At 34.2% G+C, this 13,525-nt stretch overlaps 3 protein-coding genes across 3 annotated transcripts; all 3 read right to left on the minus strand.

The window, feature by feature from the left end:
* Window positions 1–1,015: 1,015 nt before the first annotated feature.
* On the minus strand, window positions 1,016–4,830 carry LOC120084699 (G-type lectin S-receptor-like serine/threonine-protein kinase LECRK1). Its single transcript, XM_039040512.2, has one exon. The coding sequence runs from the start codon at window positions 3,735–3,737 to the stop codon at window positions 1,305–1,307; it is 2,433 nt and encodes an 810-aa protein (XP_038896440.2). The 5' UTR covers window positions 3,738–4,830; the 3' UTR covers window positions 1,016–1,304.
* Window positions 4,831–4,836: 6 nt separating this feature from the next.
* On the minus strand, window positions 4,837–7,318 carry LOC120084706 (G-type lectin S-receptor-like serine/threonine-protein kinase LECRK4). Its single transcript, XM_090311744.1, is given in 2 exon segments — window positions 4,837–5,233; window positions 5,236–7,318. Coding segments are annotated over 2 exon segments (2,343 nt in total). The 3' UTR covers window positions 4,837–4,973.
* A 1,161-nt stretch (window positions 7,319–8,479) lies between these two features.
* Window positions 8,480–13,102, minus strand: LOC120076103 (sugar transport protein MST4-like). The gene is made up of 4 exons (XM_039029883.1): window positions 12,967–13,102; window positions 11,331–11,656; window positions 11,094–11,218; window positions 8,480–9,428 (listed from the first exon to the last, which is right to left on the minus strand). Exons 1-4 carry the CDS (start codon window positions 13,100–13,102, stop codon window positions 8,480–8,482), a joined length of 1,536 nt encoding a protein of 511 aa, XP_038885811.1.
* Window positions 13,103–13,525: the final 423 nt, after the last annotated feature.

Below are 13,525 nucleotides of genomic sequence, written 5' to 3' on the forward strand. Positions count from 1 at the left end.
GAATTTTATATAAGACCGGATCATGAAATGACTAGTCTTATTATATAACGTTGTTCATAATAGAGACTCACATTTCACCAGGATGACTATAGGTGACATGATTTGAATCCTGAATGAGTTGTGAGTTCCTGTCTATGAGGGCAGTCCTTTGATTTGTATGGGTGAGAGTGGCCAGATCGCCGACTAAACAAGCCTACTATTTTGGGGATTCGTCTAATTAGAGTGATGTGAACATAGCTATATAAGAAGGAATTCACTCCTTCCTCGAGGTCAGGATAAGTAGATAAATTGCTCCTTTAAGGGCTGATTTTGGGGCTTGAACAATGTAGTGTCACACCCTCTCCTGACCCGAGAGGGGTTTAGTCATAGTTGGACTATGATTTATTATTCATTTTAGGGATCAGTGGTACTTAAGGAGTTAGATGTAACTATAGAGCCAAAACGGTAATTTTGGCCTAACTGTACTTACGAACAATTTATGAAGGGTAATTGCACCGTCGATTAGTTATATCTAATGGACACAAAAATATATTTGTAGTGCGAAGAGTGCAACTGTTGGTCTTTAGTGGACTGCCTGAAAATTAATGAATGTTGAATGAATTAATTAAAGAAGTTTAATTAATTATTCAAGTACTATTGTAGCTTCAATCTACAGGTCAATGAATTCCCTTCTGTAGTTGAACAAAGTTTAAATGAGAATCAATTTCGGATTAATTTGAATTGTTCAAGTTAATTGAGGGAATTAATTATATGTGATATAATTAATTTAGTTTAATTATATATGATATAATTACTATAATGTATATTATACATTATAATATAAAGTTTATTTGAAAGAAAATAAATATTTAAATTTGATTCATATAATTAAATTTAATATAAATGAGATTTATATTAAATACTATTGATGAGAGATTAAAACTATAGGTTATATTATATATGATATAATATTAAACCATAGATTATATGTTATATATGATATAACATATAGTAATATATTAAGTTAGTTTATATCTTATATTAAAATTATTTATTTATTTATTAATTTTAATATTTTAAAACTAAGAGAAAGAAATAACTTACTTCCCTAATTTCTCAACTCAGGACGTGGTGAGTGAGGAATTGGGATTTTTTTGGCTTCTTTTTCTTCGTTTGACAAAGAAGACAGTGAAGAAAAATAGTTCTAAGAAAAAAAATTCCAATCTCTCTTCTCCTCTCTTAATTCTCTTTCGATCTCCAAAAAATTTTGAGATTGGAATCCTTTTATGAAATTTTGGCCCAGAGAAGCGGAAGAGGCGAGATATTCAGGAACAGAGAAGCAGAGGAGGGGTTCCAATTTCGGCGGTGCCTTCCAACATTTGGGTAACCTTCTTCATTGATGGTCTTTGAGATGCATCTGGATGAATGCACCACAATCCCACCATTGCCATTCGTTTAAACCTCTCGAAATCCATCAAAATTTCCGCCTTATCTCCGACCACCGTCTCTAGATTCCCGGCCGCCGCGCGACTCAGAACCCAATTCGATAGTACCAAATCCTCCTCCTCACTTTCTTCTTCCACTCGATCCAACTCAATGTGTCTTCTGCAACAAATGATTTCCAATAGCATTACCCCATAGCTGTACACGTCCACCTTTGCCGTCACCGGAGCGCCCCTCAGCCACTCTGGCGCCATGTACCCTGCCGTTCCTCTCGCCTCTGTGTTCGTTCTCGTTTGGTCCTTCTTCAACAATTTCGATATCCCAAAATCTGCGATCTTCGCTGCGTAATTGGCGTCGAGCAGCACGTTTTGAGGCTTCACATCGCAGTGGATGATCTGTGTCTCGCATTCTTCGTGTAAGTACGCTAACCCTCTAGCTATCCCCTTTGCGATTTCTACCCTTTGTGTCCAATTACAATTAGAAATCTTGATAGTGTTTTCGCCATTGTCGAAGAGGAATCTTGATAGTGCTCCCATGTTTTCGCCATTGTCGAAGAGGAATCTTGATAGTGCTCCATTGGGCATTAGCTCGTACACTAGAAGAAGTTGCTTCTTGTTTTCGATGCAGTAACCTAACAATCTGACCAAATTTGTGTGATATGTTCGGCCGATGATTCTTAGCTCTGTCACGAACTCTGTCTCGGTTCTTTCAGTCATTTTGTCGAGCACTTTCACTGCAATTTCCACATCGATACCGTCTATGTGTAAATTCCCACGAACTACTTTACAAGAACTTCCCTGGCCAAGGATCTTTTTGAATCCATCGGTTGCATCAACCAATTCCTGGAAAGTGAATTCTCGGAAATTGATTCCAATGGCACTCGCACTTAAAAAGTTCTTTCTCCTAATCAATCTTCGAGCCGTTGGATGATAGAAAACGACAACGGCACCGAAGCAAAAAGCCAAAACTCCGGCGATTATATTGCCAATCTCCAGGACTTTTCGGTAGTTAAAATTGTTTTCGTTTTTGCCGTCATGAACTTCTGAACTGTTTTTAAAAAATAAAGGCACTCTGATTAGAGTTTTGGTTCCTTTGGTAATATTAGTGTTTCTACCATTCATCAACGGCGTCCTCTTCTTCAGACATGTCGAATTCTTCCAAGTTGCAGCCATAACGTAACAATCTTCCATGATTGCTCTTTTGCAGCTCTCAAAATCGACATTGAACATACGAACCAAATCTGAGAAAGGCTCTGATTCAGGGGGCAAGTCAATATCCACATCCTCGATCACCTGGAGGGTAAAATTCTTCCCGGAATCTCCCATACAGTAATTGATTACTGTTTCCGGTCGACAGCCTTTCCAAGCATCAGCCGGATCCAAATGAACAAAACCTGGCAAGCAATCGCAGGTTACGGTATCGTTGTCGGGTGATTTGCAGAGCCCATTTAAGCCGCAAACCGTGTTCACAAGGCAAGGGTCTCTCATGGCTCCCCAAACCTTTATCCATTCACTGCCGTTACTTTTCGGGTAAACATATTGCCTGAAATCGCCATGGACATTTATTGTTGCTCTGTGGTAGTAATCTCCAACTGGGGCTGGAACATTGACTGTCAAATTGCGTAAACTCTGTCCATTTGGGTTAATTCTATTTGTGAGGTACATTAAAGCAGAGGATTTATCAAACACTAACACAGTGTTTTCAATGTTAGTTGCTATTGTGAACCAATACCCAACATTGGAGAAGTGGTAATTGGAAAGCACCAGATTCCCATCCTTTTGCATTTGCAACATGAAATTCCCAGTTGAGAAATCTGATATGTTTTTTGCAGAGAACATCTTTTTGTCAACCCCCAAAATCTGTCCGGGGAGGAGCGTGTCTGTCGGCGAATCAAAGCTTTGCCCGACAGCCACGAAATTGGAGTCTTTCAACACGAAGTTGCCATCGTCCTGCATTTGGCCGGAACTTGCTGGGGCCTGCTGCTCTTTGAATATTGGTTGAATAATGATGCCATTTGGGAACGAGAGCACAAACTGGCCGGTTCTGTTCAACTTGACGAGGGAATTTGGTGGTGCCGGATTGTCACGATTGGCCGACCAAACCAGTGTCTGTGGGATTTTATCAAACCAGATTCCGACAAGGTAGAGATTGTTGGGAAGACGATAGAAACCGAAGGCAAAATCCCCAGATGGAGAAAGCCAAGTATGGTTAGATCCTGCAGCTATGGAGGAACCCCGGCTTATGGGGGAGCCATTTTGAGCCAAACACTTATAGAAGTTTAGAAGAACAAATGAAAGAAATATCATGGACGCCATGGGATGTTGTTAGTTGTTGCAGTATATATCCAGATGGAGTTGAAGAAGTTATGAAAAATTGGGTTTGAATTTGAAATGAAGGGTCTTTGGAAGCTGCATTGTAATGTTCATTTGATTTGATACAAAAAATTTTGACTTGTATTAGAAAGTTGAGAAAAATCAAGGAGGAGAAAGAAAAGGATTATGGGTGGCGTTTGAATTTGAGAGTCTACAAAGTAATTAAGGATAAATCCAACCAAACAGTTGCGTTACGTAGCCTGCTTCTTCAAGACAGGTGGTGCTACTTGTTGGGTAAGTTGTCTGAATATATGTTTATGTTCTACAAATTTTGGTTTAACACTCTACTTAATTTTAACAACATATCCTAATATTGACAATAACACAAGCATGGACACCAATGACATGTTATATATGAGTTTGTTTAAGCTGAATGGTTGTTATTAATTATCATAATTTATTAATGTATTTTATAAGATACATAATGAAAAATTTGTGATAAATAAGATTGAAAATATAGTTTTTATTTTATTATTTTTTTTAAAGTCTAGGATAAACCTTAATTTTAACATATTAAAAAATTTTAGTAGGTGTTTTAAATTGACCATGACGAATTAAGTAAATAAGTCAAAGTCTTTCTACCAAATTAAGTCAAAGTCTTTCTACCAAATCTTTCAAATAAATTTGTTGAATGTAATTACACAATTAAATGAAAGGACAGTGATATCTTTTATCTTGTTAGCTAAATTAAATTTAACAACTACGTGGTTTAAAAAAAAAAAAAAGAAAACTACTATTACTATAATTCAAGTCCGATGGCTTCAAGTGTAATAATTCTTCTTCCATTAGGTACTTTTGAATATTCAAAGAAGAAGTTGGGAGGTGGCAGTCATGAGAGGGAGGGAGAAAGAAGAAGAGGGAGAGGGAGAAAAGAAAATATATTTTTAATTTAATAATTAAGAAATTAAGAAAAATATATTCTAATAAAAATTAATTGTCACGTCAACTTTTCGTTAAGAATTAACGAAAAACCCAATGGAGGGACTTACAGTGGTAGCAAAAGCAAACCTCAGCAAGTAATATTGAGTTTAAAATTTTGGGGACTAAAGGACTAAAAGTGTAATTTTCTCTCATTTTTCTATGATTTCATCTGTAATTTTCTCTTATTTTTCTATGATTCATCTATAACTTGTCTCTAATCTCAGTCAATAATTACATCATAATTACTTAATCAAAACATTAACCATGCAAATAAGCATCTGTTTCAACCAAAGGTGGAATTCTCACTTCAATGTCTCCTTCTAGCATCAGCACAACCTCTTTCATTGATGGCCTAAGTGCAGGATTTGGACAAATGCACCATAAACCCACCATTGTTATCCTTTCAAACCTTCTGTAATCATTCAATGCTTCAGAATCATGGCTTATTATGTCTTTCAATCTTTCTGCTCTCACGCAACTTACAACCCAATCCACAAGTATTATTGCATCATCTCCTTTTCTTCTTCAACATGCCTTCTACGAAATATGATCTCTAACAACATTACTCCAAAGCTATAAACATCTACTTTTGTTGTAACAGGTGCATTCTTCAGCCATTCTGGCGCCATATATCCCATTGTTCCTCTTATCATCGTGGCTGTGTGTGTCTGGTTTTTCTTCATCAGTTTTGCTAAGCCGAAATCCGAGATTTTTGCTGTGTAATTCTCATCTAGGAGAATATTTTGTGGCTTTATATCGCAATGGACGATCTGGGTGTCGCACTCTTCGTGTAAATATAACAACCCATTTGCAATTTCCAACACCATTTTTGCTCTGTTTTCCCATTTGGGGTTTTGAATTTCTCTCTCCCCAAAGAGGAAATTTGATAAAGGACCATTTTTCATCAGCTCATAAACCAACAACCGATGATCTCCTTCATTGCAGAAACCCAATAAACGAACTAAGTTTCTATGATGAGTTAATCCAATCACTTGGACTTCTGTGATGAACTCCTTCTCTCCTTGTTCAATCACCTTCTCCAATTGCTTCACGGCTACCTCAACTTCTTGATCGTTTAACATCAAAACTCCATTATAAACACTGCCAAAAGCTCCTCTCCCAAGTTGGTTTTTGAATCCATTAGTTGCTTCTTTCAATTCGTTGTATGAAAATGCCTTCAAATTCACCTCCAATGGCTTTGGCTTTGTAGGCTTCTTCCTTTGAAAGAAACCCATTGTAATGGGATGATAATAAATGGCCATGGCTATAAAAACAACAGCAAATGTTGAACAGAGCACAAATATTGCTAGCAGAACTTCCTTAGAAGGGGATTTTTTGCTATGGATGTTATTGTTTGCGGGAACTTTAAGGAATGCCACGTGATTATTCGTATCTGGAATGTTTCCTCTTGCGTTTAACAATGGCATCCTCTTCTTGTAACAAGCACCATCATAATACACAGCCGCTGTACGGAAACACTCGTTCCTCAAAACTTCCTCGCACTGGTTTACATCTGTAGCTTCAACCATTGTTGCGTCAGAGTCCTTAAGAAATGGGAAATCAGCATTTTCAAGCTTGACAATTTTGAAATTTGAATCTGAACAAAAGTCCACAATCTTATTTGGATAGCATCCTTTGGAAGGTTTGTTTGGATCAATTGGTGAATACCCTTCTAAACACTCACAATTCACGTTTTGATTATCATTTGTGGTGCAAAATCCAAACACCCCACAAATATTACTCACCATACAAGGATTTTCAACAAACTTCCACACTGATCGCCACTCGCCTCCGCCGTTCTTGATCCGAATCAGCTGCTGGAAGTTACCCTGATCATCAACCGTTGCTCTGTGGTAGTAGTCTTTTACTGACACCGTCAGTTGGGTTTGGGATGTCATAGAATAGATGATGGTCGTGTCATTGACTACATACAAGAAAGCTGTGGTCTGGTTGAAGACGATGGCGGCGTTTTTGTTATTGACGGTTCCGGTAAATTTGTAAGCAGGGTCGACGTACCGAAAAGCAGACATGATGACATTACCGTCGAATCCTTGAACTTCCAACATGAACCGGCCGGTGGAATAATCAGCGGTGCCGTTGGCATTGGAGATCAGGCGTTGGCCGATGCGGAGGGCCTGTCCAGGCAAAAGGGTGTTGGTTGGATGATCGAAGCTTTGCCATATGGGATTGGAGGAGGAATTCAGGAGCATAAAGTTGCCATTGTTGGACATGAAAGCAGAGCTTGTGGCTGTGCCATTGTAGATCGAAACTTGGGTGTTGTTGGCATGAATTAGAACAAATGAGCCGGTGGGTTTGAGAAGAACGGTGGAATTAGCCTTTGCTGGATCGTCTCTGTTGGCGGACCATGCCAAAGTTCTCTCCGGAGTTTTGTCGAACACTATGCCGACAAGGTATCTGCCATCGACGATTTGGTGAAACCCGAAAGCAAAATCGCCGGAGGAGGATCGCCAGAATTCGTTGGATCCAGCAATGATTGATGAACCCAATTTGATTGTGTTGTTTGGGGACTGGGTTTGGGCGTAACATTGGAGAAAACAGAGAAATAATGGTAGAGAGAGATGTAAAAATTCAATAGAAGCCATTGAAATTTGAAAGAAACGGTCAGACCATTAGAGAAAGAAACAAGTTTATAAATATAATGGAAGAAAATGTTGGTTACTTCCTCTGCTAATGAACAGTCAAAGTTGCTGACTTTTCTGGCTTGGATTAAAAAAATTCACGAATTTGATGTTTAGTCTTAATTTAAAATAATAATAGTGATAATAATAATAAATAAAAATACACATATACCTCACCAGTGTAATTGATTAAAAGTCAAATCAATGATTTGGTCTCATGATATAAATTTAGGTCTTAATCTACTTTCTAAAGTTATCTTCTTCTTCTGGAATGACCAGAGTTTTAACCTTGATTTCAAAGGATTAAAATCATGTTTACACTTTTGATAACAAAAGTGATTTTAACTATTTTAAAATCACTCTCAAATATATTATAATATATCTAATTTTTTGTTTTATTAAAATATTTTTCACATTAAAGTACAGAAGATAATACATTTTTGGTCTTTGAGTTTTTACCTAATATATTGGTTACTTTGGTTTACGTTTTTTAAAACGTGTACTTTTTTCCCCTAATATTTTGTAAGAGTTAAACATGCACGGTTAATCCCTAAGTTTTGTGAAATAGGTTTAAAATGAATCTCTACCAAGAGAATTATCGGTCACAAATCGAAAATTGTTAGATTGATGTGAGAAAATACCAACCTCTTTCAATGATTTATCAATGCTGCCCACTCCCCTATCCACTCTAACTCCATCACCATCCTTCCCTTTTGTTTCTCCTTGTTCTTTCACTTTCATTCTCCTTGAATTAGTTACGGTTGAAAGTATATGTCTTTAACTAGTTAAGTTATTCTCAAACTCCATTTTGAAATGAAGACTTTGTTTTTCAATGACGTACAAGGGAGCCAAAAATCCACCACATGGACATACTACTAAACACTCAAATTTGAGTTTTCTTTGTTAGAAAATTATATCTTCTTTGTTGTAAATAAAGTTTTGACATTATGATAAAACATTTCATTTCACCATCACTAGATAATATCTATAATCAAGATCATATATGAAAGATCTAAATTTAACCTGTTTTTCCATTCTCGATCTCATTTCATTACATTAGCGTATGTAGATGGACACTTGAATACAAAACATTTCTCTAATGTACATATAATATATATAGTAGATTCAAAAAGAATACTTCGTCTCTTCGACCACATTATCCATAAATCTCTTCCAAAACCAATGTTGCTTCCATACTCTTTCCTTCATATCTTCAATTGGAATACCCTTTGTCTCCGGCACCAAAAAGAACACAAACAATGACATTACAATCACACAACTAGAGAAAAACAAGAATATCCAATGTTTCATATAGCACAACATGGACAAAAAAGATTGAGCTATCATAAACGTGAACATCATATTCACACAAACTGTCACACTTTGCCCAGCCGATCGTGTCTCCAGTGGAAAAATTTCACTAGGTATCAACCATCCAAGTGGTCCCCAAGACCAAGCAAAAGAGGAAACAAAAATGCACGCCATCAACACCACCAAAATGGCCAACCCTTGGGATAGATTATTAGAGTTGTCTTGGAATTTCAAGCCTAACACAACTGAAATGATCGTTTGTGAAATGAACATTTGAACTCCAGCTTCTAACAACAACATTCGTCGGCCAACTTTATCAACTGAATAAATAGAGATCAATGTAGCAAGGACATTAACGATCCCTGTTATTGCAGAGGAGTACAAAGATGCATCGTTACCAAATCCCAATGTGTTGAATAAAATTGGAGCATAGAACATAATTGCGTTCATTCCAGTGAGTTGTTGGAAGACTTGAAACAATATGGCAATAACTAAAGGCGGTCGATGTTGGCGCGTAAGAAGCATTGCAAAAGGATGTTTGACACCTTGAGCAATGCGACTTGCTTCAACGATCTCCAAATACTCTGACTCGATCTTGTCTGTGCCTCTAATTTTGCTCAGAACCAATTTGCCTTTCTCCAAATACCCACGTTGAATCAAACTATTTGGAGTATCATCAACTGAGATAGCTCCCACAGTTAATAGCATCGCCGGAACGCCAGCTAATGCCATTGATAGCCTCCATCCCCATCCGCACCCGATCCTAATATCATATAAGGTTGTTTCAATCTTGGGGATTTGTTAGCAATTAGAGAATAAAAACTTGTGAAAATTACTTTCTTTTTTAAGTTTTATTTTGTATCTAGTTTCTATTTGATCCTAAATTTCAAAACCAGCTGGATTTGAAAAGTTGACTGAGGAAGGAGTTAATAAAGCATAAAAATTTATGTTAGGACTTTCTATATATATATATAGGTTTAATTATACAATTGTCTAAACTTCCCTATTTTTTAAATGAATAGTCCAATAGACTATTATTTTGCACAAATGTTTGACTCAATTTACCTGTTTAGCCCTTCTAACCATTAATTTTTTTTAATAAACATATATATAATAATATTAATATCAAAATAATCATGTAAGAGAATGTTTTTGTTTATATTTTCAAAATATACATAAGTAAGGAAAGCTACTCTAAAAATCTAAAAATTGTTGCTCTCATAAAAGAAAACATAAATTGGTAATTAGTTTCAAATGAGAAAAAAAGGTTTATTTGATATATAAAGACATGTTGATTTTTTAGAACTAAATAGAGTATATTTGATAGGTGCATAAATAAGACAAAGTATGATATGTCGTCTTATATATTGAACGATATATGCGATATATATCTTTTTTTCTAAATATATGTAAATATACCAAAAAATAGACAATGGTATATGTGATGTATATTTAAATTTTCTTGTATATTACAGTATATTCCACATATACTTGAGTTCTTAATGGAGAAGTCCATTTTTAATTATTAATATGGAGGAAAATAAACGAAATCTACTAAAATGAGGAAAACATGAATTTGAAATATCTTGTATTAAACGAATATCAATTGAAATTAATAAATAAAAAAAAAGTAAAAATAAAAAAATGGTAGAAATAAGGAAAGAATTAAATATTTTGAAAATTTATCGATAAGAGATAATGTAATTAATAATATTTGAAAAAATTAAAAGCCTTATACAATTAATACTAAATCCAAAAATGATATATTTTTTTATTTTAAAATATTACGAAATTAAAAGATGAGAGAGAATCTATCCAAACGTAAAAAATGTAAAAAATTGTTAGATTTTTTGAAATATTACTAAATTTTAGGATATTTATGAAATATTAATTATATAATAGATTAATTCCTTAAATATTTCTTTATGTGTTTAGAGGTAAGGTCCACTCCTCGGATAAAATAAGGAGTGGTGCTCACAACTTCACTTCCCCATTTTAAACTCTTTTGGGTAAGACACCCACCGATCTTAATCAATAAATTTTGAGTTTGATTTCATTGTAGACACTTAGTTTCAAAATGTTATAATTTTACCCTTAAAATTTAAGTTTTGTTTTAATTTGTCTCTAGGTTTCAAAATTTATCACTTTAGACTTCGATGTTAATGTGTATTAATTAATTAATTTTTTTAAAATAATTAATAAACATTAACGTCTAAAAACATGTATTTACTAAACAGTCAAGGTTAAAAATCTAAATCATAAAACTTAAAAGACCAAATTGAAACAAACCCTAAATATCAAAAGTCAAATAAAACCCAAAACTTCCTGAAAACTTAGAGACCAATTAAAAACTAGTCCAACCTACATATTTTTCCTAAAAGCATTTTTATAGAAGAGATTTTTAATTAATCCAACTAGGTTGACTTACTTGGATGTGCCATAATTAATGAGGTTAGCGAACATAATCCCGACGGTAACATCGAATTGAAACAATATATTCAAAGCTCCACGCATCCTCGTTGGCGCTATCTCCGACAGAAACAATGGTACTGCCTATTATTTATTTATTTTTTAAAAGAAAAAAGAAAAAAACTACTCAATTTCAAATGTAAAAGAAAACAAGGAAAAAAAAAAAAAAAAAAAAAGCCTCGAAGAATTTTCTAACCTGGTTGGCAAATCCAACTCCAATACCCAGAGAAATTCTCCCAAGAATGAGCATGAAAAGGCTAATGGCAGTGGAGTTTAACATGGTTCCAACAATGAAGAAAATTCCAGCAATGACCATTGTCTTTTTCCGACCCAAAACTCTGGTTGTGTATGATGCAATTAATGTGGCTAATACAGCAGCCACATAAAGTGAAGATGTGAACAATTGTAAGCCTTGGTGGTCGTATTTACAGTAATTGTTGCCCTCTTCTTTTTCATTTTGTGTTCTTTCGTACACTATTGGAAAGAACTCTTTCAGGAATGAAGGCATTGACACCACTCCCCCTGCACCCACACCATATGTTATTGTATCGGTTAAATCACCGATTAACTTAAAATGTTGCAAATCAATATTAATATACAAGGAAATGATATTATTGAGTTTGAGTATGAGATTAGAGGTTTCATGCCATTTTCTATCGTTGATTGACTCGAAAGTTACAGCTCGTTTAGTAACCATTTATTTTTTTTTTCTTTTTCAAAATTGCAGTACATACACCACTTTCATTCACTTTTTTGTTTTGTTATATATACTAAATTTGGCCGTTTTGTATCTATTTAGTTTTAAAAATCAAGTCAACTTTTGAAAAAAAAAAATTGGTATTTCTTTTTAGAATTTGGCCCAGAATTAAACTATTTTACTAATGTTTACTTAAGAAAGATGAAATCGAGGAGAAATATGTTTTATTTAAAAAATAGTAATAAATGGTTACCAAACTAAGCTTTAGCTTTTTAAATAAATATTTTTCTTTTTCGAATTTGGTTAAATATTCAACTCTTTTACTTAAGAAAAATGAAAACCAAATTGGGAGGAAAAAATGTAGATCCTGTTTGGTAATCATTTCGACCTCGTTTGGTAACGATTTGCTTTTCTAGTTTTTGGTTTTGAAAATTAAGCCTTCTATCTCTAAAATTTTTCATTTGTTATCTACTTTTTTATTAATGGTTAAAAAATTAAGCCAAATTTTGAAAACTAAAAAAAATAGCTTTTATTTTTTTTTTTTTTAATTTGATTAAGAATTCAACTATTATACTTAATAAAGATGTAGATCATGGTAAGAAATGAAGAGAAAATAGACTTAATTTTCAAAAACCCAAAACTAAAAATAAAATGGTTACCAAATGGCACCCAGTTTTTTGTTTTTGTTTTTTGAAAATTATATCTATTTAATTAACCATATTTTCCTACAATAGTTTGCATCTTTCTTAAGCACTTGAATAGAATTCTTAGCTAAATTCCAAAAACAAAAACATGTTTTTAAGAGCTACTTTTTCTAATTTTCAAACTTTGGCTTGGTTTTAAAAATATGTAAATATAAAGTATAAAAAAGCAAGAAATCTAGAGTTATAAAAGGTGTTTATAGACTTAATTTTTATAAACATAAAACCAAAAAATCAAATAGATATCAAATGAGAATTTAATTTCTAAAAACCAAAAAGCAAAAACTAAATAATCTCTAAACACGACTTAAATTTTTAGGTAGCTAGAAATTTAATTACATCAACACTTTTAACGCATATATCCATTTTTTTTTTTTTATCAATTCTTTCAACAATTATACTTCAATTCCTAATTATTTATATTTATTACTTACCAGAAACACCGATGTCGTAACCGAACATGAGGCCTCCGGTGGCGGCCATTATACAAGAAGTGAGAACCACCGGAGTTACCTTGGCTTCAAACTCCACGCTGGACGGATTCACCGCATACCTGACGGTCGAAGTCATCCTCCTTTGAAATAGACCCCTTGATGGTTATTGATATGTTGATTAAGATTTTTTTTTTTTTAAATAAAGGAAGAATGTTAAGAATTAGAGATCTGTTGAATTGGGAGCGTTACACCTCTGTATTTACTAAATTTGAGGAGTGAATTTTGGCTAAGAATGGATTGGACAACTTGGTCTATAAAGTTTATAGTATAAACAGTTCAAATCATCCAACTTCTTGTTCATGTTTTTTCCTTTTGATCTGTCATTGTGTCTATTAATGGAGGAAGACGAATTTTTGCAAAATGTACATGCCCTTTTTGAACTATTATGCTTACTCGTACCCAAATACTTGCACCTATGCTAAGTTCTAAGGGGTGGGTTGTTTTGTGGGAGATTCCCGTGATAGGGGACATTTTGATTATCTCGTTCGTTTTGTGATAA

This window comes from Benincasa hispida, chromosome 1 (assembly GCF_027475165.1).
Source record: "Benincasa hispida cultivar pf3 chromosome 1, pf3_genome.v1.1, whole genome shotgun sequence".
NCBI lineage: Eukaryota > Viridiplantae > Streptophyta > Magnoliopsida > Cucurbitales > Cucurbitaceae > Benincasa > Benincasa hispida.

What these genes read in the sequence shown, in the direction of transcription:
- LOC120084699 (XM_039040512.2), bottom strand. Translation starts at nt 3,737, where the DNA reads ATGGCGTCCATGATATTTCTTTCATTTGTTCTTCTAAACTTCTATAAG.
- LOC120076103 (XM_039029883.1), bottom strand. Translation starts at nt 13,102, where the DNA reads ATGACTTCGACCGTCAGGTATGCGGTGAATCCGTCCAGCGTGGAGTTT. An exon ending in GAGTTGGATTTGCCAACCAG is followed by an intron (nt 11,219 to 11,330) that starts GTTAGAAAATTC and finishes AATAAATAATAG; the next exon opens with GCAGTACCATTGTTTCTGTC. An exon ending in ATTAATTATGGCACATCCAA is followed by an intron (nt 9,429 to 11,093) that starts GTAAGTCAACCT and finishes ATATGATATTAG; the next exon opens with GATCGGGTGCGGATGGGGAT.